Genomic DNA, 27,808 nt, shown 5'->3' on the forward strand with positions numbered 1-27,808 from the left:
TATTTTTTTCAATGAAGAAATCTATTTTGCTCAGCTTTTACAAAAGTATTTTGCATTAAAATGCTCATTTAAGAAAACTTGAAAGATTCAGAAAATTTGGAAAACTCATGCACATTACAAGAAGTTGGAAAATTCAGATAACACTTTTGTGAGTGGAGGTTTTATCTGAGAATCTTTCTTATGTACAATTTCCAGGTAACTGGCATAATGAAGAATAAAAATTAATAATGCAAAAGTTGCTTTATAATTATACCCAGATACCATCCTATAAGGAGATCAAATACTTCTAAACACTTCCTGGTTTCTGGCTCTGTCACCTCCAATCAGAGTTAGTTTTGAATGATGATATTCACTTCAGTGCTTTCACTGGAATTTAAAACTTGTAACCATTGATTATTTCTCAGGACAACTATCATTCTTTCCTTGCCTCAGCACCTCAAAACTTGAGTTCCTAACTTTGTTCTTGCTTTCTTAGGAACTGAAAATATAACTTTTTTTTTTTTCCAAAAAAAAAGTTTTGTTAGTTTTCTTCAGAGTAGTGTATCTTCTTCTGATGAAGTATTATGAGAACACCTTAGTATACTTTTTCACACAGAAAAGACAAACTGAATGAGGATAAAATGGTCAAGACCTAACCTTCCCTCAAATTTAAAAAAAAAAAAAAAAAAATGTTGCACCACTGTTTTCTGGCACTTGACTTTGGACAAGAATGATTTGGGGACAACCTAAGAACAATTCTTTCTTATATGACCTAATTTTGCTTGTCTGGGTGCTTGAAAAATATTTTTATTTCTATAATTTAAAATACTTTGCAGGATTGTTGGTCTCTTCTTAGTAAATTTTAGGCAGATTCACACTCGTAAAATGTTTCTGCTCAAGACATATATATCAAGATCTTTAAGCAAAGTCTGTATTCAAACTGTTTTGGTTTCTTAAGGCAACTATAGCTCTTAGGTGAGACTTATGTGCTCTGACCTCTATATGTAGTGCCATTTTTTATCAAATTTAATCCTCTGTCCCTTAATTTTAAACTATGGGATAGTTGTTCATATTTACTCTCTACATGACTACTGATATTTGCTGTAAGGTCAGTTCTGTGTTTTACTGCTCCTAAGGCACATTTTAACTCTGTCATAATTTTGACATCTTCAGAATCTCTTAATTCACTGTGTCCTTTTGGATCTATTCTGCAGGTTTTTCACCTCCATCTGTTTCCTCCTTAAGATTTTCTTGTCTTTTCTTCACAGAGTTCTTCAGGTAATCTAATGAAAACCTCAAGCAATGCTTGAAAATCTTCTGCTTATTGCAACAAATCATATCTGGATTGGTTAGAGTGGCAAAGAACTATAGCTCTCCAATCAGATCAAAAAGCACACCTCTTCAAAGGAGAGGGAAGCCCAATTTTCCAGTTAATATAAAATATTCATTTCTGGGCCATGACTGGGGGTGGTGATGGGGAGGAACAGACATGGCACATTTCCCTCTCAGCAGACCTAGCCAAAGTGCCAGACTGATTGGATTCTTCAGTTCAGTTCTAATGGGTTGATATGTTGTGTCAATTTTTCCCAGAAAAATCAAACCCATAGTTTATGGGCATAAGCATTTTTCCTTTTCTATCTTATCTGAGGTGTTTGAGAAGGAAGCTAAGAGAAGTTCTATCAAGGATTGCTATAAAGACAATATTTTAAACTTGAAGCTATGACCACAGTGTCTATGTGACTTATGGAGATAATTTTTAAAACCTATCACGATTAATACATGGATTAAGTGGAGACTTTTTAAAACAAGACTTTTTCCTTGAAATGGTCCAAACATTCCATAGAATTGTCCTATTATTTTTTTAAGGCCTGGAAATGTAAACTGACTTTGCGCTAGTTTGTTTCAACTATTCTAAAATATATTCCAAATAGGCTACCTTCACATGCTAGAATACTGAATATTTTATGCTTGGACAAGGAGCAAACTGTAGGTCTTTCGCCAAGCACCGTCAATGCACTTGAGTATGGGTTACCAAAAACGCTGGAGAATTTTTTTTTTTCTATTTATTGTTATAGCTTAAATCCTTGTGTCTCTGGTAGGCTTTAAGTGACATAAATATGCATTTCCATCTGCACGTCCTTGTCAGGAATAGTTCTGCTGGGAGGTGTTATGCCACCCAAGTACTTCCAGAATAGAGTCTGTTAATCCTGTTACCACTATAGAAACTCAGAGGAAAAGTCTACTCAGGCCACTACTGCAGCTGCTGTGGCTGTCAGCGTTCCAGCAGCCACACCCTCAGTACAGAAAGGAAGTCAAGCAAGATGGATTTTCCTTCAGGTGGAAGGGGATGTAGAGGGCTGACCTCACTCTGTTATTTAGACCAGCAGTCTCTAAGTTTTTCTTGTAAATTACTATTAGTTAAAAAAAAAAAAAAAAAGGGTGGGGGGAATGAGCAAGCCCATCTTGGGCACACACACACACACACACACACACACGTGGGCACGTACAACAGGAATATAAGCTGCCATATTAATTGCTATATACATTAAAAATATACCAAAATATCTATTATGTGAGCATTTCCTTTAAAAAATAAATATAAATAGCTGTTTTAACCTGCATTGGATAGACTAGTACTCTACTGCTAAGTTGTTTCAGTCCTATCCGACTCTGTGCGACCCTATGAACTGCAGCCCACCAGCCTCCCCTGTCCATGGGAATCTCCAGGCAAGAATACTAGAGTGGACTGCCATGCCCTCCTCCAGGGATCTTCCCGGCCCAGCGTTCGAGCCTGTGTCTCTTCCATCTCCTGCATTGGCAGGTGGATTTTTACCGCTAGTGCAACCTGGGAAGCCCGGTACTCTATTTGTGTGTGTATGTATATGGAGAGAGAGCACTGAGCTAAACTTCTACCAGACAGGCCACAAAGAACAGATCGTAGACCCCACTTAGGCTTCTCATAGATGCCATAGTACACTGGGCACACACAGTGGGCCAAAGGAGCTGTAAATGACCATGTGCTCTGCTCCGCCACGTATTCCCTCCTGTTACCTCTTGCCCTTCCACCTAGTGTGGCTTGACTTCCAGCCTCCAGGCTCTCTGTACAGATGACATCCCTGTCCTGCATTTATCCAGGCATGTCATGGATGGGTATGAACCTGTATCCTGCAAAGTCTGTCAACAGACATGCCACCTCAGAGGCCTCAGGATACAAAGGCAAGAATCAGCGAAATAAACCAAATCCAACCATCAGTCATCCAATAAATATTTTCCAACAAAAGTTTATGGATATATAAACCCAAAATGAATGTCTTTCACTGTCTAATTCCATATAATGCAGGAGAGCTCAGAATTACCCATGAATCTAGCTGTGGAACAAAAATTCTTCAGAAAGGCAGTGAACATGAAAAAAAAAAAAAAAAAATCTCGCACTTCTCATGATAGTGAAAGACTGTCTTTTCAGATATAGAAAACCGAAGACTTGGCTCAAAGTTCTGCTCGAATTGATAAAAATAAATTATTTTATTGGTAAAACCTAGAGTCAGCCAGAAAAAAGTATGCAAACTTCCCCCAATCACTATCAGTGTGGGTATAAATTGACATGATCCTTTTGGAAGGCAATTAGTAAATTACATGAAAAGCTTTAGAAACTTAACCATTAATTCAGTAAGCCCCTACTTATGACTTCAACCTATATAAACAGATAGATATATGAAAAGATTCATGAAAATGTTTAAGAATATTTATAATAGCAAAAATTGTCAAGAATCTACATTTTTATTGAATGGTAGAACTGTTAAATGCTTTATGTCACATAAGAAATGATATACATTATTTGATTTCTTATTTATTAAGTACCTATTATGTACCAGGCACCCTTTCAGGAGATTGCAATTAATAAATACAGACAAAGCTTTCATAAAGGTGATATTTCAGTCAAGGGTAGAAGAGACATATACTACATAATCAAGGAAATAAGTATACATGCAAAATATTTTTAGAGTAACAGAAAGTAGTAGAAAGCTGAGAGCTGAAGAATTGATGTTTTTGAACTGTGGTGTTGGTGAAGACTCTTGAGAGTCCCTTGGACTGCTAGGAGATCAAACAAGTCAATACTAAAGGAAAACAGTCCTGAATATTTGTTGGAAAGACTGATGCTGAGGCTGAAACTCCAATACTTCTGGCCACCTGATGCGAAGAACTTACTCATTGGAAAAGACCTGATGATGGGTAAGATTGAAGACAGGAAGAGGAGGGGACGACAGAGGAACAGATGGTTGGATGGCATCATCAACTCAATGGACATGATTTTGAGTAAGCTCCAGGAGCTGGTGATGGACAGGGAAGCTTGGCATGCTGCAGTCCATGGGGTTGCAAAGAGTCAGACACAACTGAGCAACTGAACTGAACTAAATAGAAAGTATTATGCAGATAATAAAACAGTGATGTAATAGAAATTGCTGGTGGTGAGAGCCTGGGATTATTTCATACAAGGACTTCTCAACATCTGCACTATTGACATTGAAAACCATATTCTTTGTGTAGGCTTTTTTTGTTGGGGGAGGGGTGTGATGGTTCCTGTGCATTGTAGGATGTTTATTTAGAAGTATCCCTGGTCGCTAGTCACTGAAAGCACTCATCCCAATCATGACAGTAAAACATGTCTCCAACCATTGCCAACTGTCCCCTGGGTGGCAAAATCTGACCCAGCTGAGAACCACTCCTTTAGATTTAGTGTAAGGTAAGGCTTCTTTGAGGAGGTAACATCTGAGATGAGATGTATGCTTTAAAATAATCTTTAGGATAAAGATAAATATTCATGATATAACAGTAACATATATAATATAGGCAATAAAATGTTGATGTTGATCAAGGTTTATGCTCTTTTAAAATCTCTATCTAGACAGAGAATACAGCAAGATGGTAAGAAGCATAGATCTGTAGTCATGCTGCCTAAATTTCAATCCCAGTTCCACTGCTTTCAGTTAGGTGACCTTGGGTAAGTTACTTTACATCCCTGTGCTCTTTGGTCTTCATCCAAAGAATGGGGATGATACTAGTAGTACTTAAATAAGTAGTAGTAAATGAGTGTTAAGTACTACTAGTATCATCCCCATGGTAACTCGGAGGGTAAAGCATCTGCCTGCAATGCAGAAGACCAGGTTCGATCCCTGGGTTGGGAAGATCCCCTGGAGAAGGGAATGGCGACCCACTCCAGTATTCTTGCCTGGAGAATCCCATGGGCAGAGGAGCCTGGTGGGTTACAGTCCATGGGGCTGCAAAGAGTTGGACATGACTGAGCAACTAACACTACTACTACTAGGACTACTAGTATTAAATGAGTTAACACCAACAACAGTTCTAGAAGAGTGAGTGAGTGACACATCTTGGAAGCACTGTTTATAATATACACATATATATTATTATATATACAATATACATATATATTACATCATAATACATTAAAGTTACATTAATATATATTCTAAATTTAATACATACTACATATTATAAATCTGATGTATATATAGATACATCCACTAAATATATAAAGCAGATATTTCCATTGTCTTTTGGTGAAACAAATAAAATGTGTTAATAATGGTAGAATTACAGGGGGTTTTATTTTGCTTGTCTTTTTGTATTCTTCACAGTTTTATAGACACAAATGTAAGTGACGCATTCACATCAAAATAAAAATAAATATTATTTTAGCACAAAAGAGAGAATTTTTAGACTTTCACCAGGATCAACTGGCATATTGAGAGTGGGATAAGAGGCCAATAGAAGATGTGATCAGAAAAACCTGTACCAGGGGAAATGAGTCAATTGTCAACTGAAAGTTGAGACACCCCACATTCAATCTGTCAGTCAATTCATCATTCATCTGAATTTAACATGTGTTTTTTTGCCAGACACGGTGCTAGGTGCTGGAAAATCAAAGACAAATGGAGGTGCATTTTCTGCAAGGAACTCACTGCAGAAAGGGGAAGAGAAATACATCCAAAATTAACCACTGTACAATAAACAGAACTATAGGATATAATGAGAATACCAGCCCAGGTCTCAAATTGTTTCCCAAAGGAAACAATTAGTTTCAGTTGGAGTGGGGGGTATTGTAGGAAACTTCACCTATGAAATGACACTTGCATTTGTCTTTGAGGGATAAGTTTGGAAAATGCAATCATTTGTAAGAATTCTGGTTTTAGGCAAACACATAGCATGCTTCCTAATCAAACACCAGCAAGATCACCTAGAGAGGAAAATCACAAAGGACAAAGAAGTTATACTTCAGAAAAGTGTCTTGATCTCATATCAGAGTGCCTGGTTTCATAAAGTAATTTGTGAAAATAAAGTTTGACTGTCATAGGAATTAGAAGGCATAAGTTCCAGTACTAGCTCTGCCCCTTACCAGTCGGGTAATCTTGGGCAAACCATTAAAATCTCTGACCCTCAATCTACTTCCTCATTCATATAATAGTGATAATAATACTTTGCAATAGTGTTGTGAGCGTCAAATGAGATAATGCAAGTAAGAGACTTTCAGTGACATTCAAATAGCTGGGATGATAAACTGTGATGGCTTTAACATAATAGAGACAATTGTGAATAATTATAATTTAATTTTTAATATTTATATTTAAATACAAACAGTAAGAAAAGAAATCAACTGTATATACCACACCAATTAGACATGAGTTTATAGCCTGATTGGCTCCATTTATTTTTTCAGAGCTCTTAACCTATTACTAATCCAAGTGCATCAAGCTATAAAGACTTTATTCAATTCTTTCCCTAAGATAACATAATCTTTATTTCTTGAGACACTTTATACTAACATTAAACTGAAAGTAACTGGATAAAAATGAAATGGAGACTCATAATTACAAACTGTTTTCATGTTGAAAGCAGATTCAACCATATTCTAGGACTAAATTTCTCTTGCTACAGTTTAAGATTGAGCTATTAAAGTATATCACTTAGCCTATGTCTGACTACCAGTGCAAAGTATAGTGGCAAACAGAAAACAGAGGTAATTAGCTACAAGCATTAGGCCAAAAATTCCACTTCGGCCCCCCAAGACTGAAGTTGCTTTGCAGGCAGCAGGGAAACCTAGGATGGTGCCATGTTCAAATTTCTCTTAATTTTCTCAGGATTCCCCCTGAATCCTTTTCACTTTAAACATTCAGTCCTATCATGTCTGGAGAAATGAGACTTGCTTGCTTTTTCTCTCTTTAAGAGAGAGATTTACTAAGGCTGATTGAAAAGGCTTAACATGTTCTCTTGTCATGGCCCTTGATAAACATTTCATCTAATATTTTTTGAGACAGTTTTACTTGAAGCACTACAGAAGACAAATCAAAACAATAATACATAAAACTGCTGCTTTACTTGAGTGTCTTAAAAAAACAAAGAAACCAAAAAAAAAAACCAAAAAAAAACCCTGAATGTCTTTAAAGGACATCTAACCAGAATTGGCACCTGAAAAAGTAAAGAAAAAGAAGATCCCATATACTCAGTTCATTTATTTCTCCCCCATTAAAAAACATTAAAAACTCCAGTACTTTGGCCACCCAATGTGAAGAACTGACTCATTGGAAAAGACCCTGATACTGAGAAAGATTTAAGGCGGAAGGAGACGGGGACGACAGAGCATGAGATGGTTGGATGACATCACCGACTCAATGGACATGAGTTTGAGTAAACTCTGGGAGCTGGTGATAGGAGTTGGGAAGCCTGGCATACTGCAGTCTATGGGGTCAAAAAGAGTCGGGCATGACTGAGTGACTAAACTGAACTGAAAAAAACAAATGTAATGAACATAAGATTTTTTTTTTTTTTTGAACATAAGATTTTATGTGGTCCTATCTAACAGGATATAACAATGGCACATTCCAAGAATTACTGACTGCCATTCATCTGAAAAGGTGAGATACTTTGGAAGCCTTCAACTCTCACCTTGAGTAAACTATCCCGCTCGGCTTTGAAAAAAGAAAATGTGTGTTTTTAAAATACAAATTCTTTGAGTATCAGTTACCTTTATTACACTTTTGTCACTACTAGGGAATCCTTATCGTCCTCATTTTGTTCTGTCATTAGCCATAGTATCAGATCTCAAACTTAACTCAGTTTAAGAAAAACAGTGCTCTACACATCAGGAAAATGATTCTAGCTCTTTCTAATAATTTTTCACCACGTGTGATCATGTATGCTTTTTTCTAAATTGTGTACTGTCATTACCTACCAAGCTGTGGAGAAGACAGTTTATATATTCTAACAACAAGATATCACTTCTGACTTTTGTGTGAACTTTACAAACTTTACACATTATGGGGGAAACTTTTTTTCTTACCTTTACAGTGTCAGCTTACTAATCATACTTATTTGTTAATGGCTTGGTAACTTATACTTACAGATGCCACTTCTGTGTTTTGATCAGATTTCAACTACAGATAATCACAGTACTAAATTCTAAGTTAGAGGATAATTTAAATCCAAAGGAAAATATAATTCATCATCACAGCTTTAAAAACTAGTCCAAATATTTGAAATGCACACTCATCTTAAAATTTTGGGGCAGAATTGAAATGAAAATCATCCTTCCTTAAAGTCTTATCTAATAATTTTCATAGTGACTTCTGGAGTTTATTGCTCAGAAGGAAAACTTAAAAACAAGCTAATTCTTTTCAAAAGGCAATTTGTCAAAAGAACTGAGTTAAGCCATTGAGAATAAGAGAATGGGAAAGAAAGAGTTACTGACATGTTGTATGTATGCATGAGGTTCGGGTGCTTTATTTTGCTTTTTTATGAGTAACACGGTCAGGAAAATACTGCTCATGATATCATTTTGATTACAGTGTATGAGATGTCTTGGGAGAATGGCTATCATAGTTGAGATCAATGGCACTGAAATACAGGCCAATCTTGTTTTGTTTTGCTTTGCTGTATACTGCTTCAGAGATACTGCATTTTTTACAAGTTGAAAAGTGTGTTCGTTGCTCAGTCGTGTCCAACTCTTTGCCATTCATGGACTGTGGCCCACCAGGATCCTCCGTCCATGGGATCCTCCAGGCAAGATAATTGGAGTGGGTTGCCATTTCCTTCTCCAGGGGGATCTTCCCAACCCAGAGATTGGACCTGGGTCTCTTGCATTGCAGGCAGATTCTTTACCATCTGAGCCACCAAGGAAGCTGGTCTATGGCAACTTTGCATCAGATAATTCTATCAGAGTCCCTTCTTCCAACAGCAGCAGCTTCTCACTTGAAGACCCTGTGTCACATTTTAATAACTCTCACAGCGCATGCTGTGCTAAGTCATGCTAGGTTGCTTCAGTCATGTCCGACTCTGTGTACCCCATGGACTGTAGCCCACCAGGCTCCGCTGTCCATGGAGTTCTCCAGGCAAGGATACTGCAGTGGGTTGCCAACCTATTCTCCAGGGGATCTTCCAACCCAGGGACTGAACCTGAGTCTCACATTTCCTATAGTGGCAGGCAGGTTCTTTACCTGGGTATTCTCACAGTACTTCGAACTTTTTCCTTTTTACTGTATTTGTTATGGTAATCTGTGATCAGTGATCTTTGAGGTGACTATGGCAAAAAGATTAGAACTCACGGATGCTTAGCATTTTTTAGCAATGAAGTATTTTTAAGTAAGGTATGTACCTTGTGTTTTTAGACAAAATGCAGTTACACACTTAACAGACTATAGCATAATGTAAACATAGCTTTCATATGCGCTGAGAAAGCAAAAGATTCACATGACCTACTTTACTGCAATAATTGTTTCACTGTGGTCTTTTGCAACAGAACCAACAATATCTCTGAGATGTGCCTTGGAATCCAGAATTAAGGGCACAGAAGATTAAACCTGACTGGTAGTTTTGCAAGTGAAAAACAGAGATGGACTTGTGAGACATTTAGAAGGAAGAACAAATGAGAACTGGTAAATGATGTGATAGAGGGACACGCGCGTGTGTGTGGTGTGTGTGCTCAGTTGCTTAGTCATGTCCCACTCTTTGCAACCCCATGGACCGTAGCTCGCCAGGTACCTCTCTCCATGGACCTCTCCAGGCAAGATTACTGGAGGGGGTGCCATTTCCTACTTCAGGGGATCTTCCCAACACAGCGATCAAACCCGCATCTCTTGCGCCTCCTACGTCGGCAGGCAGATTCTTTACCACTGCACCAGGCGGAGGGATGGAGCAAATCAAAGAATACTTTTAAGTTTAAGAAATCATGTAAATCCATGGCTGACTCATGTCAATGTATGGCAAAAAACCACTACAATAGTGCAAAGTAATTAGCCTCCAACTAATAAAAATAAATGAAAAAAAAAGAAATCAGCAAAAGGATAATACTTTGAAAAGAAATTAAATTGTGAATTCTTCAGGGATATCCAGGAACATAAAGTTCAGGGAGGAGAATGAAAGGCCAAGTAGAAAGAGACAAAACAACTATAATAATTTGGAAATAGAACATCCAATAGTCAGTTGCATGTCTGAGACTGCAATTTGTGATGACTGTGGGTCTCTTGAGGACCAAGCCTATTCGCTCTTAGTTCTCTGAAATCCCAAGCATATCCAGGCACATAGTTTATGTGCCTGGCTGACTGACTGCATAGAGATTTGGTAACCAACTGCACAAAGAAAATGAGTTGTGAGTGTGAATTAAGACCAAGGAACAAAGCAAGGAACTAAAAGGACAAAGTTTGAGGAATATTGGCAAGAAATGGAAGGGGGGGAAAGAAACCAGTAACAGAGATATGAAAGATCTGTCAAAGAAGTAAACCCAGAGAAAGGGGAGGGGAAGGGAAGAAAAAAACAAGAATGAATCAGAGGAGTGTCTGTGGGGTAGGGTGGGGGTAATGCTACTTATTCATAATTTGAATTCATATATATATATATATACACACACACACACACACACACACACACACTCTGAAGATGCACCAATGCAATAATTCAAAGTCACAGTTAGTGAGCAAAAATGAAAATCATTAAAATGTTTCCTTAAAAACTTCAAATAAATAAATTAATATCTCCTGTCACATTGATTCATCCATTGCATGTGGGTACTCAATAAATGCTAATTGAAGTAAATTAATAACATTTGCTCAGTGGTAATAAAAAATTAATTAACTGTCTGTCTTCCCTGTTACTCACGTTTATTCCCATTGCTTCTGCAATTACTTCTACCCAAACAGAAATTTTCTATTTCCTTGACTCTCAGTATACACTAATATTTTTCCTCAACAATACAGATGAACTTCTAATTTTTGTCCTAATTTTTGTGATCTTTTTCCTGTTGAAAAAAATTATTTTCTCTAAGTTATTGTCAAGAACTATGTATAACATCCCAAATATAGTTTCACAAATTCCTTATTTAATTCCAAAATAGTTTTCTCTGCAGAAGATGTGATACCACTTTTTATGTGTTTCTCCTTTTAGCTTATGTTACTTTATAATACTTTGGGTACAAAGTCAAATAACACCACAAAAGAAGGAATCTGGGGAAATCATTGTTAGCACTCCATCTACAAAAGACGGAAGATGTCAGTAACATTCACCCAAAATTGTGACTCATTTCAGATGTCAGAATTCTGGGTTGAACAGACTGGGTTCTGAAATGTGTGTTTGTCAGATGATTTTCTAATGAGTAACAGATAGTTCCCACTGGGGAATGGAAAAAAATAAAAATATAAACAGATATAGAATTAAAATAACTTTATGAATGGCAGCTTAACTTCTCTATAAAATTCTCTCAGTACAAGCCCAGTGTCTCCAAATGGTTGCTTAATGTAGCACACCACTTAGATTCAAAATGCTATACTTAAAAGTGTCGAGAAATTAAAAAGAGAATCATATACCACTTGGCTGTATACTGTATTCTCCGCATGTTCTTACATTCCAGTAACCTCTATCCAACTTTTTTTTTTGTTACTGAATTACTTTGTGCAAAAGCAATTTACATTACATGCTGCCTGACTACGTGTGATAATTTGCACTGATTGTTAATTAATTCTGTAAGTAAATAGCTGCTGTAATCTCTATACTCATCAAGCTTTCTTATCTATCAGCTTTTCCTGAGGATAGAGAAGCTGTAACTAAACAGGCAGAATTCCCTAAATGTGCAAGAAGGTAGTCCTACTTTTTAAAGGCTTGCTGAGGGAGAGGTATGTCTACAAAGTGATGTTATTTGCAAGGCTTGATTGCTGGTAGGTGACAGACACATCAAGGGATTTAGAGTGAAAAGGGTTTTGCTGATGTGCAGTTCCAGAGGTGAGGAAGGAGAGATAAAAGCTAAGAACAAATTGGAGGAAATATTGAGTAATATAAAGAGACAGGGATAAGAGCAATGTTTTTGGAATCCAAACGGCCTGAGTTCAAACCCCAGCTCTATCATTTACCAACAAGGAAGCTTCAGGCAACTTATCTAAATAAACTTCCTAAGCTTTGGTTTTACTCATTCATCTGTTAACTTGGGGTACCAATTTATACATTTCCCATGTATTCTGGAAGGCTGACAAAAATTGCCTCCTAGTGTCTTTGTGATGCTTAAATAAGGTACCTAGTGGTAACACAGAACACTTGACATAAAATGTATACAATTGTGTGTGTGTGTGTGTGTGTGTGTGCGCACGTGCACACACACATTTAAGGCCGTGGTTTGGTATTCAAAATGGGTGATTTTAACCCTTGGAGGAAATCTGGCAATATCCACAGACATTTTTGTTTATTGTATCCTGGGGCAATTGGTGTTGTTGGCATCAGGTAGGGAGAAGACTGGGATGTTGTTAAACATTCTATAATTTCCCTGTGACAAAGAATTATCTGGCCCCAAATGTCAGTACTTCTCAGAGTACTGAAAGCAAAATTTGAATGACTATTTGTGATTATAGGTGGTTAGTCGACACTTTGATATCCAAGCAAGAAAAATATCCTTTTTTATCATTATCATTATCTTAAATCTAACCTCTCCTGAGTTAGAATCCAAGAGTTTCTCAATCTGTTGAGCTAATTCTATCAATTCAATATTACATTGTTATTACTGTTATTCAGTTGCTAAGTTGTATCTAACTCTTTGCAACCCCATGGACTGCAGCACACCAGGCTTCCCTGTCCTTCCCCCCGAGTTTTCTCAAACTCATGTCCATTGAGTCTGTGATGCTTTCCAACTAACTCATTCTCTGTGACCTCTCCTCCTCTTGCCATCAATTTTTCCCAGCATGACAGTCTTTTACAGTGAGTCGGCTCTTTGCATCAGGTGCCCAAAGTATTGGAGCTTCAGTTTCAGTATCAATCCTTCCAATGAATATTCAAAGTTGATTTCTTTTAGGATTGACTGGTTTGTTCTCCTAGCTGTCTAACGGACTCTTCGAGAGTCCTCTCTTGAGAGTTGGAAAGTTAAAAATGAGGTTAGAAAGCATACATTCTGCAGTGCTTAGCCTTCTTTTATAGTCCAACTCTCACATCCACATATGATTACTAGAAAAACCATAGCTTTGACTATATGTACCTTTGTAGTCAACTTGATGTCTCTGGTTTTTAATATGCTGTCTAGGTTGATATTACATTAAATGCTATCAACAATAGATGCTTTCCTGAACCCCTGTTTCTGCCAATCCCTTTTAAGGTGAACCAAACTGAATCCAAGAGATTTAAAGCCAAAAGCATAAGAGACAGAAAATAAAAATTAAGCACTGCTGAAAGTCAAGTCTATTTGGAGGCTCAGAAAGAAACATAAAAGGCTGAAGACAATTGTGTGTGCAATACTGTCAGCTCTCACACCAGTTAGGAGCCTTTGGAGAGCAACTGTTTCATAGTTAGCCTCTGAAAATCACTGATGTACCTATCAGTAGCCTGTTCTCTTCTTTTTCCACTCTCAAAAGCAGAAGGTCACTATGGCAGTGGTTCCCAAACTTGTCCGCATGTTGGAATCTCCTGGGGAGCTTCCAAAATCTCTGAGGAACTGTAATCCAAGCTGTTAAAGGGGTAGAGGGGGTGCCTGATCTTTAAAATACTTCCAAGTTTTAAAAGATTTCCAAGATGATTCCACTCTGTAGATAGGTCTAGGAATCCCTGTCCTAGCAGGTAGGATCAAGTAGAGATTTCCATCTGCTTCAAACTAAGAAGCAACTTCTTAAAGGACCATGAAAATGGAGTTGGCAAGAAGATACTTCTCGCGCTCAGCTGCCTAAGCACAGAAAAATTAAACCAGGTTGCCAACTCTTTTATTGATCTCAGTCACTCAGTGAGCATTACTGAATCAGGGACTGGGCTAGTGATGGAAAAGGAAATTCTCCAGAAAGCATCTTCACTATCTCCCAATAGTGCTGCCCGATCCCCAGGACTGGGGCTTGTTTAGGTCTGGAGAAGTCCCTGGGAATCAGTTTGGATGTGTGTTTCACATCTGTTAACCCTTCTCTCCATCTCTGGATCACTTCACTGGTGCAAGTAAGCTATATGTTTGCACCACTGCCCTGTCTGGACTCTCTCTCTAACCTGATTTTGTGGTATGCTTCTGTTGTACGCTCCTCAACATTTTACTGCATTGCTGATTTGTTCGACATTTCTTTTTTGTTTTTTGTTCGACATTTCTAAAAGCCAGTGACCATACCTCTATTGTTGTTGTGTTAGTCACTCAGTCATGTCTGACTCTCTGTGACCCCATGGACTGTAGCCCACCAGGCTTCTCTGTCCATGGAATTCTCCAGGCAAGAATACTGGAGTGGATTGCTATTCCCTTCTCCAGGGGGTCTTCCTAACCCAGAGACTGGCCCTGGGTCTCCCGCATTGCAGGCAGATTCGTTAGTGTCTGAACCACCAGGGAAACCCCAGTCAGGCAGCACTGAATTCTGAGGGCCCAGCCCAGTGCTAACACCCTCAGTTATCATGCGGGAATCAGTAGACAAACATGGGAGTTGGGAAACAGTCGAAGCATCTAGGTTTTCTGTCTTCCCTGTGCCTCTCCAAACCAGAATCTCAAAGACCTTGCTAGATGTTCCCTGCCAGGTTGTTATATGGAAATAAAAGCCTGTTCCCCAGGAAGCACACCCTCAAAGTCACAAAGACTATCACCTTTATAAGGACCTAACAAATGGCAAAGCAGAGAAAAGACTGGCAACTAAAGAGTCTTCAAGCGCAGACACAGAAATGAGCTTATAGGCTGGTTATGTGTGACCCCGTTTCTTATACAGGGAAGGAAACCAAGGTCTGTAAAGACACAGAAATGCAACAACTTGATTGAGACCATACACACTATTAAACAGTACTGTCCAGCATTTAAAAATCCTTTTATTGGCCAAAAAGTTTGGTTCAGGTTTCTCAATGAGATGTTAGAGAAAAACCCAAACCAACTTTTGGCTAACCCAATACTACTTCTGAGATCCACAACACATTATGACAATAAGCTGACAAAATTTTATGAGATTTTTGTTAATTACAGTGAATGAATGCCTTGCTTCTCCCACCCATTATTACAAAGACCACCATGGAAACTAGTGTTACAAATTACCATGAAATGTGAAAGTTGCAATGTGTTTTAAATTTTATAATTATTGCACTTTTATTCTTACATATATTTTCTTTCAAAATAATCCTATTCAGTAATGTTTCATACTTTCAAATAATATTTTAATCTTATAAAAGTCTAGCATGGGAATTTGTCTGCAAACATCTATTTTTGGATCTCTAGGTCATGTCAACTACAGCAGGTCTCTGTATGTGTGTTTTCTTTTTTCATCTAGATGTGCAACTCACAAATGAAAAGCAGGCAGACGAGAAAGCCATTAATGCTATCGTTATAAATTCAGTATCAGAATTCAATATCACAGATGGACCAGCCAAGGAAACCCCCAGTGAGAAAAAACTGTCAGAATCCAGCATTTCACTGTCCTCCCTTGAAGAAAGGCAGACGAAATTTTCCTACCTCCAAACTGATACTTCAGTTCATCCAAGAGACACTGATGGTATGTTTCTCACAATCAACCCATCTCTAAATAAAGCTCCCCAACCCCCGGCCCCTGGAAAATCATCACATATGCTGTTAGGGGGGAAAAAAAGTCTTTATGAATATTAAACAGGAAGACTTTGATTTGAAAACTCTGGTGAATGACACATGTCAAGGTCACCTTGCAATTACGAGGTGCTTGGCAGGTTGTTTGCTCTCAAAGATGGGAGTCTGAGGCAAAGTGTTTTAAATAGCTCGAGTGAGGTATAATCATCCTTGCTATGGAGCGCTGCAGTAAATTTTAAAAATGGCCAATTTTTTTCTCTTCTTGGATCTGGAACTATGCAACCTTTAAGTCTAGACTGAGAGGACTGAGAGGAGAAGAAGGCAGAGTGGAATAGTATCAAAAAGTTGAAAAAGTGTAAAAATAGACTTCTTTAACTATAAGGATGCTGATATCAGCAGCTTGTGGGAAAAGGTTGGTTCCTCTGGTAACACTACCTCCTAGGCATTTGAATCAGTGTAAAGCTACACCAAACCATCTCGATGTATAACATAAGAGGCATGTTTCATTTGCAAAACCAATTTCAAACTGAGCTGATGTTAAATGATCAGCATAGTCAAGTTCAAAGTAATGGACTTCAGACTAAGACATATGGAATTTTAGTCAGGCTAACTTTGCAGTGACCTTTACAGAAGATGCAAATCATTCAAGAGCTTTATAATATTCCATATTGATATTTGCATTTAAGGAAAACTCAAAGTTTCTCAAAGGAAAACATAACAGGGTATAGTTTCTGGTCTATATTTAAATTCATATTTGCCTTTCAAAATAAGACAAAAAATGAAATGAACTCTGTATAACAGGAACTTTGAAATCACATCAGCTTAATTCCTGACTCAAATTTATTCACTGTATAAAACTGGATAAAAGTTTTACCACCTATGAATCTCAGACTTTCAGTTATATAATCGTGCTAGTAACACACCATACGGTGTTTTGAAGATCAAATGAAATAGCATGGGTAAAACATCCAGGACAAAGTCTATCACATAATAAGTGTCTAATTTTTGCTTTTATTATGATTACGGGTTTAAAAAGTAAGGAAAAGATTTCTAATACATGTTATATATGATCTTGTGAAAATGCTGTCATGGATGCTTTAGACCAGAAGCTATAGACAGGACTGCCTGCAGCTGCCAGGTGATAATGCAAATAATGAAGCCTGGAGGTAAACAATAGAGACTGGTCAGTATCATGGCAAGGTGAAGAGGGCTACCTCTACTCAGCTCCAACTAATTGTTGCCAGAAGGAGAAAGAGGTTCAGAGTCGCCAGACCTAGAATGTTACATGCAACCTCTCAATTTGTAAGTGTTGGCAACACTTACGATGTTGCCAACTTCCTTTATAAAGCCCCAGATACTCATAACAAGACATGGATTTTGGCTAACTTTGGCCTGTAGAGTGCCAGGTTATGACCTTGAGTCAAGATGATGTCCATATTTCTGGTTTTGTTAGAGCCTGATGATAATCAAGAAGACAGGCAATACAACAGAGTTCTCAGCATTGTGACAGATAAAGAATTTTGTCAAATCATGTCAGGGTTACACAGCTCTTGTAATGATTCCAGAATCAGGAATTCCCATTATATGTATCCACACACACACATGTACAACAGAACCACTCTGATCTGTCTTATCAGGTATCTTGGCAGAATGAGAAGGAAAATGCAGTCAGCATGTTGCCTGAACCCTTGTATTCTCAGGGAAGACCCAAATGACTATTTTATTAAAACAGCAACTCCACTCTGGTGCCTCATGTAGGAAAAAAACACCTATTCACTCTACAAAAGAGCAAAGGAGATTCATGAAGACCACTGAATTAGACTGTCTTGTTAAGGCCTGGACCAAGGCTACTCTGGTCCAGGAAATTCCAATATTAAGCTAACAACCTAGGTAATAGCTTACCCTTCATTTCCCTAGTTGTAAAAAAAAAAAAAAAAAGAATCTACCTACCAAGGTAAACACTTTTGGTATCTGGTTAAAAGAGAGAGTAAAACATCCAGGCAAGGGCCCACAAACAGTGTGAAGAAACTCTTATTATCCTAGACAGCAAACATCAAGGAACTAAAACAGTTAAATCAGATTCACTTCATTTTAGGAAATTTTGATAGTAATTAATTTAAGGATGCAGAAATTGAGAGTTGGGGTCATTGTTCATACTGAGATAAATACAGAAATATCTTTCAGGAACAGCAGGGGAAACAGAAGGGAAAAGAGAAGATTGCATCCACTTTCATGTAGTTTGTGGTTAATTTATTTTCAAATATATAAATGAGTGCATAGGAATGGATGCTTAATTGCTAATATCTATTATTTATATACATTGCCCCACTTAAAACAAGGATGAAGAAGCCTCACACATGCAGATTTTGTAAAATGTGCTACATCCATTAGCACAGTTCATGGTGTGTGCTCTGATGGGAATTTAAGAAGGATCTTTACTGCACATCACACACTATGTGCTGCAACATTATTATTAAATCATGGCTCATCCTGTGCGGTCCCACTCCTGAAGAAAAGGAGAGAAATCCAGAGCACTATCTGTGCTTCTGCTTCTATGTTCTGACTATAAAAGCATCCCAGTGGATGATAAAACCAGGGATATACATGCTATGAGAAAACAGGCTCCTTAAAAAGAATCCTGAGAATATACCTAATGGATGTATAATTTTGAATCTGAGGTGTCTCATCCAAGTGGAAGAGGAAGATCATAAATATAAGACACCTCAAAAGAATAGTCTTAATTACACCATGGACTACTGAATAAAATGATTACATTTTCTACACTGTAAATTTCATACAATTAAATGCAATAGTGTCACCTTATAAAATGTTTCAATTTTATAATTATTTCAGTTCATTTGCTCAGAAAAAAACATAAGCACAAATTTACTAAGTATCACCCAAATCTAGTCATTCTAGTTCTAAAGAACTACCTTGAATGTTAGTTGTGCTTGTCTGAACTTAAATAGATCTTGACATATTTAAGTAGCTATTAAAATTGATAAAATCAGGGATGATACCCCAGCTACAGAAAGGCAGTCACACTTTATCTGTTTCCATTCTGCATTACAGACTTTTTTGAAGAACTTAATGTTGGGGGAGTGGGAACCAATTTTTATATTTTTGAACCAAAAACTTCCAGTAACCAGTTGGAGCCACCATGTCATGAATCTTGTTATTAATGCCAAATTCTCTCGGTGACAGAACATTAACCATAATGTACCAGAATATGGGGTTTGGATGAGGTTCATCTTGTCTTTTGTTTTTGTTTTTAATTTTGTTTTGGGAGAAGAGGATAAGATTTTTTTTTAATCTGTATTTTTTTAAACCATGTTCTTGACACTTTGGAAAATGATTCCCAAAGATGCAGGAGGTATGCTTCTGGAGTTGAGAAGTGTGACAGGGACCACAGAGGGCAGTTACAACTACCACTAGTTCTGCCCTCCTCATTCCAGACATGGTGGTGGCAAGAACAATGACAGCTAGAAGGGCAAACTCAGAGATGCCAGGACCGTGAATGAGGGACTGACCTCAGGCACACTAGTGGAAATTCCTCTGCACTGTTACCTTCTCCATTATAACTAAATGTGATCCATTCTAATAAGACAGATTGTGCCTCTCCTTGTCCCCCATATTTTTTTTTTTTTTTATTTTGTGGCTGTGTGGTGAAGCACGTGGGATCCTAAGTTCCCTGACCAGGGATCAAACCTGTGCCCCCTGCACTGGAAGTGCAGAATCTTAACAACTGGACCATGAGGGGAGTTTCCCGCCTCTTTAAAACTGAAGTATGCTTGATTTCCAGGACTGTGTTAGCTTTAAGTATAGAGCATAGTGATTCAGTATTCTTGCAGATTATACTCTATTATAGGATATAACAAAATAACAGGTATAATTTCCTGTGCTGTTCAGTATATCCTTGTTGCTTACCTATTTTATATACTGTAGTTTGTGTCTGTGAAGCCCATACCCCTAATTTGCCCCCACTTTCTATTTCCCCTTTAGCAACCACATTAAGATATGGTGTACATATACAATGGAATACTGCTGCTGCTGCTAAGTCGCTTCAGTCGTGTCCGACTCTATGCGACCCCATAGATGGAAACCCACCAGGCTCCCCCATCCCTGGGATTCTCCAGGCAAGAACACTGGAGTGGGTTGCCATTTCCTTCTCCAATGCATGAAAGTGAAAAGTGAAAGTGAAGTCGCTTAGTCGTGTCCGACTGTTTGCGACCCCATGGACTGCAGCCTACCAGGCTCCTCTACCCATGGGATTTTCCAGGCAAGAACACTGGAGTGGGTTGCCATTGCCTTCTCCACAATGGAATACTACTCAATCATAAAAAAAGAATGAAGTACTGGCACTTGCAACAACTTAGATGGATCTACAGAATATTATGCTTAGTGAAGTAAGTCAGGCAGAAAAAGACAAACTTTATATGTGGGGCCTAAAAGTAATACAAATGAATGTATATACAAAACAGAAACAGATTCTGCCCCTTAAATAGCCAATATTCTAATTACACTTGGAATGGTCCAGAGGCTGCAATAGTCCTTCAGGGTCATAAGAGTATCACTTAGCACTTCACAGTCTCACATCCTCCATGCACCCTGTGGGTGAAAGCAAAGAGGAAATAAAAGCACCCTAAGAGGGGTTTTGTCATGGCTTCTTGCTCAAAGGCAAATACCACATTCACCTGAGCGGCCTGAAGGTCTCAGATCTCCTTTAACCCAGGTTTAGGGAAGGAAGAAGTGAGAAATGAGATGGGTATCCTCACAGCAACATGCGGAGACTATGCTGTGATGTCAGGTAGTTCAACTAAAGGAATTTAATACATAAGGAATGTGTTACAAAGGTATGAAGACAGCTGAAAAGCCAAGTGAGGAAATTAGCAATAATAGGAAAGCTCTGCCACCTCTTCTTTTGTTCCCTCCTGCTCTCCAGTAGATCATCAGTACGGACATTAGCTCCTCGGCTACTAGTAACTATTAGTAGACAAAACAGAAGTAAGTGACACTAGCAGAAGCCACAGAGAGAAGGGCATTTGGAAAAAGATAAAACCAAAGAGAAGATTCAAAGCAGAGAGCTTTGTAGCCTGAGGTTAAGGATTTAGGACCTAATTCTAAAAGGAGAGTGAGATGTTCTAATTTATGATTTTAAATATCACAGGGGCTAATGAATTTGAGGTGGGCTCATGTGGAAGCAGTGTACTGGACAGCAGACTGTTTCCAGGGACCTGATGGTGGCCACAGCTAAGACAGTGGACAGAGGCTGATGAGTTTAAGATAGGAATCTGCAAGGGAATCAGTGAAACTCAGGAGAGAACTGGTTGGGGAGAGTATGATGAGGAAAAGAAAAATGACAGGAATGAGTTGCAGCTTTGAGGCAATCCATATGTGTGTTCAGGAGCCACTCACAAGATAAAATTATGGAAGAGACAGGTTTGTGGAATGTGGGAAAGTGGGAGCTCCATGATGCAATGTGGCCTTGGTAAGTGAGAGAAGTTCTGAAGACAGTGCGGAAGAGACGAGACGCAGGATGGATGCTGGGCACGATGGCATGATGTTTTAGACGGGCCAAGAGGAGTGCTAATGATAGGCTATGGAACATCAAGTTTACGCAACATTAAAGTCCCAAGGAATACTGCAGGCAAAGGAAAATATGCCCATTCAGGAGAATGGAAAGTCCAATTCTCTTTTCAGACAGTTGAGAATTTTCCCCTGAACTGCTTACGTTACTTTTGTGCAAACAAAAATGGACCACATGCAAAACAGTTTCCCCTGATCATGCAGAATTATTTAATACGTCTTTTAGAAACTGTGTGGAACACACTTGAAAGTGGGGGGGAAAATCTGTTTTCAATTCATTAATGTTGCCATGTTTTTCTGGGCTAGAGGCTCTGCTTTTATAACCAAATAAAAAGGACTGACTTATAAACAGAAAAAGAATAATGGGCTCTATTCTCAAGTGCAAGATAGAGGCAAGGAAGGAAACAAATGCCAGCTTGGCCAAAGGATTAGGTCAATATATATATAGTACGATATATATAATATTATACATAAAATCTATGGTGTACATCAGAAGCAGAGACCTCCAGGGTCTGACAACTTGAGGAGATGTTGGCAAGAGGATTCAAACCAAACAGTTATATACCCACAGGAAATTACAAGGCCATTTCACAAACAGGTTTTCATACTCTGATAGGAAATACCAGCTCCCATTCCCAGAGGACACCCTGCACCCAACCTGACTTATTTCGAAGCCAAACTTTCAGTCTTGTAATACTTACAAATGACAGAATCTGGTGGGTAAATTATTTTTATATGGTCACAGACCTGAGTAAGTCTGATTCTCCAGTCTAAGAGATCAGGGAGAATTTGCTTGGAATATTTTCTCCTGAGAGCCTCTTCTTTGCCAGGGGCTGCTAGAGCAGCAGTCTTGGCATTAAAAAAAAAGGGATGAGGCTTTATGCCCAAGATCTTTGACCACCAACACGCCCTCTTCAGAAATGCACACTGAGATTGGAGTCTATGAACGGCACTCACTCACTTCTGAATTTTTGTGGGTGATTTGTAGTGACTTATGAGATATAGGTGAGTTGGCCACATGATAGAAGCTGACTCTGAGGGAATAAAAATATACCCTGTCTGGCGAAGAGATGAATACACACACCATAGACGTATTATGAAATAGGCCACCTAAACTATAAATACTGAGTAATGGCCACAGCACCTGCAACAATATATAGCAATTAAAGTGGTCATAAAAGTTATGGCATGGCTCTTTACCACTCTGTCTTACTGGGAAGAAAGAATCAGAGGGTGAGAGGCTGGGGAGAGGGGCAGAGGGACTGAGGGATGAAGGAAGATTTTCATTTACCTGTATGCAGAACTCATTTGAGACCTTTATATATGTATATATATTTTTAAATAAATTAGAATGAGTTTATTTAAAATATTTGTTCCCTTTCAGAGAATTTCCATGTTCTCCCTTCTCTTAAACACTAAGCAGTGTTGTGAAACGGAACAGCAGTTCTGTTATGAATAACAGAAAAAAGTTTGCCGTAAGACATTCTTAAGAAGTCAATGAATGGGGACCTAAAAACATTTAAGACAGCACTGGCAGATGATGCAGAGAGCAGAATTTGCAGGATTGTGTAGTCAGTCAACTGAAGTCTGAAAACCAAAGATTACTAACATTCTTAATGGAGAAAAAATAGATTACAAAAGTCTAATAATATTAACTGATTGATACGCCCATTAGGAGAGGGGAATTTCCCCCAATTCACACTAAAATTAGTTACTTTCAACCATTAGCAGTCTTCAGTATACTGATTTTAATTAATTAGATGATATATCACATGAACACTTACCTACCCTTTTTCAAAACCCTTACAAGTTTTTGAGATTTTCTTAACTAAAAAAAAAAAAAAAGAAGTAAGGAGGGAGGGAAGGAGGAAGGATGAAGAGATGAAGAAAGAAAAGGAAAGAAGTTATAATTTTAACAAAAGAGTTGCTGCATCTTCTAACTAATTCCTTTTATAGAAACAAACCAATAATAATAATAATAATAATAATAACCTATAACCCATCAGGGCTGCTTGGCTAGAATTACCAATTACCTTCAATGCCTTAGAGATACTTTTCATATTTTTACAAGCCTGCATAGCAAATTTCTAAAACAGTTTTCTTACAGAGGATTGATAAGATTTATATCAATTTAGGTGTATAATGATGATATATTTCATTTAACTATATAAAATCAAGGCTTTACATAACTGGAGGAAAAATGAGACAGGGCTTAAAAATAATAGACTACCACAAACAACTACGATTATTTAAAAAGTAATTTCTGTTAGGTTTTGAAATGTGCTTTTCACTGGCATTGAATACGGGTGTGGCAGATTTACTGGAATCCACATCAAACAAATAAAAAAGCCTTGTGACGAGAAGCCAGAAATGTGGATGGTCTCTCCTTGTCCCCAAATCTAATTGCTTCTGAAAGCTCCCAGCACTTGGGGAGGACTTGCTATTTTTCAGACCACTGCAAGATTTCAAGAGAGGTAGCTAATTGTGCAGCTTCCCAGTACCTCTATACACAATGTAAATACAGGAGTTTAGAAAAGGGACAGCACTTTAAATAACCAGATTATGTGGAATCAATAGGAAATGCTCAGGAAGTTAATAAAGCAATTACTTAACTAGAGTGAGTACTGGACGGGGGTGGGAGCACTTGAGAAAATAACGGCGTACATCACCCCCAATACGGATAAATAATTAAGAGTCGGCTATAAAGTTATCAAGCACACCACTGCACATGCTTGCCCTGCATCTGTGTCCCCAGATGAGCCACATATAATTGTCTTTCTTTCTTCTTTCAACAGAGGACTGCGCCTCCCTTATCCTCGCCTGTCTGTTCTGCCAGTTTTTGGATTGTCTCCTGATGCTCCCGGACACGTGTGAAACTGTGTGTATCAATATTTGCTGCCCCTCTCACAGGTACCATCACACCTCAGATGAAAGCCACTCCCGGAATGACTGCAACTGCAACTGTGACATTGGCTGCAGCCTTTTTGAATGTCATGAGACCAGTGAGTGTCTGGAGCTGGCCATGGAGATTTCAGAAATCTGTTATCGTTAGTGCCACAGAGGGACCACATTCAGGCAGACCTTTTGGCCCTCAGGGGAAACTTCATGACAATGAGCCTGTGATTTTCATGTGCTGAAATGTAAGGACTGTACACATTTCTTGGATGCTCTAGACCATTTTATTCTGCACCTGTCTGGGAAAAAGCTAGTATTGTCAACTCCATGGTCTGGTTCCAAATTTCCCTACCGCATGGCTCGCTGAAAAATCAGATCTTGATCACATGTGATGAACAAATCTTAAATACTTCTTAAATGCCATAGGTACAAGATGTTTCTTGACTGCAAAATAGCATGCCGAACCATTCTGTGTTATTGCACTCATTGGCTTGCATCATGGATTCAACTTCATTCACAAATTCAGGACAAATTAGTGCATTCTTTTAGAACTGACATACATTAGCTTGTCTTTCCAATGGACTCATGCATAAACATTATGCATTGTTGGTTATTATTAATAATGTATTGTATAACATCATTTTGTAATTAAAAATTTATTTATACAGTCTCTTAAAATTCACTTATATGTACAGTTTAGGTAGGAAAGGGAATTAAATGAATTAGAAACCGTGTTCCTGTAATTACAACAGATGTCTCTAAGACATATCCAGTGAATTTTGAATATGATGTACTTTGAGAGAGTACTGTAATTCTAGACCATATTATTATATGCTTATGACTATGTCATAACAGGTTATGCATATTCTTAATTTGTTACAGAAAATCTTTTTTTTATTCTAGTAAGCAGAAACGGGAATTATGTGCAACTTTCAAGAAAATGACCCCAGATCGTCAATTCTTCATTTTCCTCATTTCTGTTTGTCAGGTACAATAAGCAACAGGATATTAAAACAGAACCAGTTCATTTTACTAAATGATCAGTTGTGTAGGAACCCGAAAGAAATACATGTGCAGGTACTTACTCACCACTGAGTTTCCTAACACAGAATGTGCTTCAGAAACCATATCTTTTTTTCTTTTTCTGAAAATTCAAGTGATTCACAATTATATTGAGCACTTCCTTATATTTACAACAAATCTTTGTAAGATGTAGTATAAACTTAGAAAGCAACTTTTGACTCAAACAAATTAAAACAAACAATTCAAACAAATTAAAACAATTTGTGGGGGTTGAAGTCACTTGAATTTTCTTTAGTCTCTGTAGGCATGGCACTGCTCACAAACGTGTTCTTAAATATTCTAATGGCGCTATCTCACTACCTTCATCAAATGTAAAAAAAAACACACTTTATCAATAAACAAAGAACACAAAAGTGAAATGAGTCAAGGGAACTTTTATGATCTAGACAAACAACAACAACAACAAATTCCAAAATATCTATCTTTGCCTGACTTTGGCAACTTGGGACAAAAGGCACACTTGGTTTGTGTCTGTAGCCAACTAGCACATTTTTCTACTATGCAATAACTTTCTCAAAACACTGAAAACTCTTAATCTTCTGAAAATATTTTAAACTGCCCTTTATAAAAAACATTGAACTGTTCTTGTCTTGTTCCTGGTAACCCAGTATATCTACGGCTACTGCAGGCTTCATCCCTGTTCAATTATCATGTTATCCACAAAGCACAGAGCAAGACAGAACCCAACCTTATGAAACACTATAGTCTCAATTCTTTCTAGAAGCTTAGAGACAATTGTATGTATAGAACTTGCAGATCTTTAGGATGGAAAAATATATACTATTAAGAAGGGGACCTAAAGTAGTTGTTACCCAATATTTTCATAAGAGAAAAACAGTCCCCCAAGTACTGACTGATCCAAGATCATACAGTGATTTAATGGCAGTGTCAGAAACTCAAAGCGGTGAGTTTTAATGGCCGTGCATTACCCCAGAATTCTCTGCTTCTTAGTTCAGCTCTACGCAGCTCCATACAGGCAGCTGTATACCTGTTCCAGTTGCTCAAATATCAAAATACTACCAGACTGGCTCATAAACAGTTGCTACTGTGAGCCTCCTTAGGGCTTCTCCCATACTCCTAACCACCTGACCCCTCTCCGAGCCCCCACCCACCTCCTCAAGGTCCAGTCACTCAAGGAAGAACATCTGGACCTGTAGAGGGTCTTTGGGATCCTGTCCCAATAATATGGTATCTCATCTCATTAATCAGGCCATGTCATATAAATGTTAAATATTTTGACTATCATCCCCTTATTCTTTCTAGTCTATATAACCCTCAAATTGGGCAAAGATGATCCATTTTAGAAGTGAACTGAATACTTGTCAATTAAAGACATAAAAATTGTCAGGTCTTATTTTATACTGTGGTCAGAATACTACAAGATCCTTCTGTGGCCTCTCTTTCCACGGTTTGTTAACTTACTCCTCACTTTCAGAATTTGTCATGCTCTAAAAGAAAGGGTCGGTTATACAAAGTGTGAAATTTCTTTTCTTTATCACCAATAATAAAACATCATCCTTTTTGCAAACATGAATGGCTCTTTCAATTGAATTCTTACACAATAAAGCATACACAGCTGGGAAAATGCAATTGCAGAGGTAAGACAGATGAAAACGGAACGTGGTTATTGATTAAATACAAATATCATAGTCTGCGAAGGTTCAGATTTTTTTTCTGCCATGATGAAAGCCTGTGATCACAAATAAAGATAATGTTGTTCTTTAAGGTGGGCTTCTTAGGGAAAAGAACATTCTGATTTAAGGAAGCACACTAGATAAGAGAGCTCTGAGAACATACAACCTTTATAGGGATTCCAGAAAGAGATTTTTTTTTTCCTACACAATATAACCAGATAAGTAAATTGTCTTTGCTCTGCTCAATGGATTTTTATAAAACCATTGCTTCTCTAAAGACCTACAAAATATGGGAAGCCATGAAGAAATGAAGTTACATTTAACTTGCTAATGAAATTTTCCCACTACATAAGCTGATAGGCCTACAAAATTAATTATCAATGCTGGACAATCAAAGTTAATAAGGCAAAAGTCGCCTCAGTTTTTTCTTTTTTTTCCCAAAGAAATGAGACAACATATTTAGTCAGGGAACCTTCACAAATAGGAAATATCACATGAAGGCATATCAGCATTTTTTCAAGGATAAATGTGTAGGTGGAAATGTCTGAAGGGCAGAATTCATTATCCAATGCCTCTAAATTTCTCCCTTTACAAAACTGAACAAAAGAACTGTACA

At 37.9% G+C, this 27,808-nt stretch overlaps 1 protein-coding gene across 1 annotated transcript in view; it reads left to right on the plus strand.

Moving 5' to 3' along the window:
- The window catches only part of MDFIC2 (MyoD family inhibitor domain containing 2), a 106,024-nt gene extending 81,392 nt beyond the window's left edge, over nt 1-24,632 (plus strand). The window contains exons 4-5 of the mRNA XM_065932238.1: nt 15,726-15,947; nt 24,376-24,632. Of these exons, the coding sequence (XP_065788310.1) occupies nt 15,726-15,947; nt 24,376-24,632 (479 nt within the window). The remainder of the gene's footprint in view (nt 1-15,725; nt 15,948-24,375) is intronic.
- The last annotated feature ends 3,176 nt before the right edge of the window (nt 24,633-27,808 follow it).

This window comes from Muntiacus reevesi, chromosome 4 (genome assembly GCF_963930625.1).
Source record: "Muntiacus reevesi chromosome 4, mMunRee1.1, whole genome shotgun sequence".
NCBI lineage: Eukaryota > Metazoa > Chordata > Mammalia > Artiodactyla > Cervidae > Muntiacus > Muntiacus reevesi.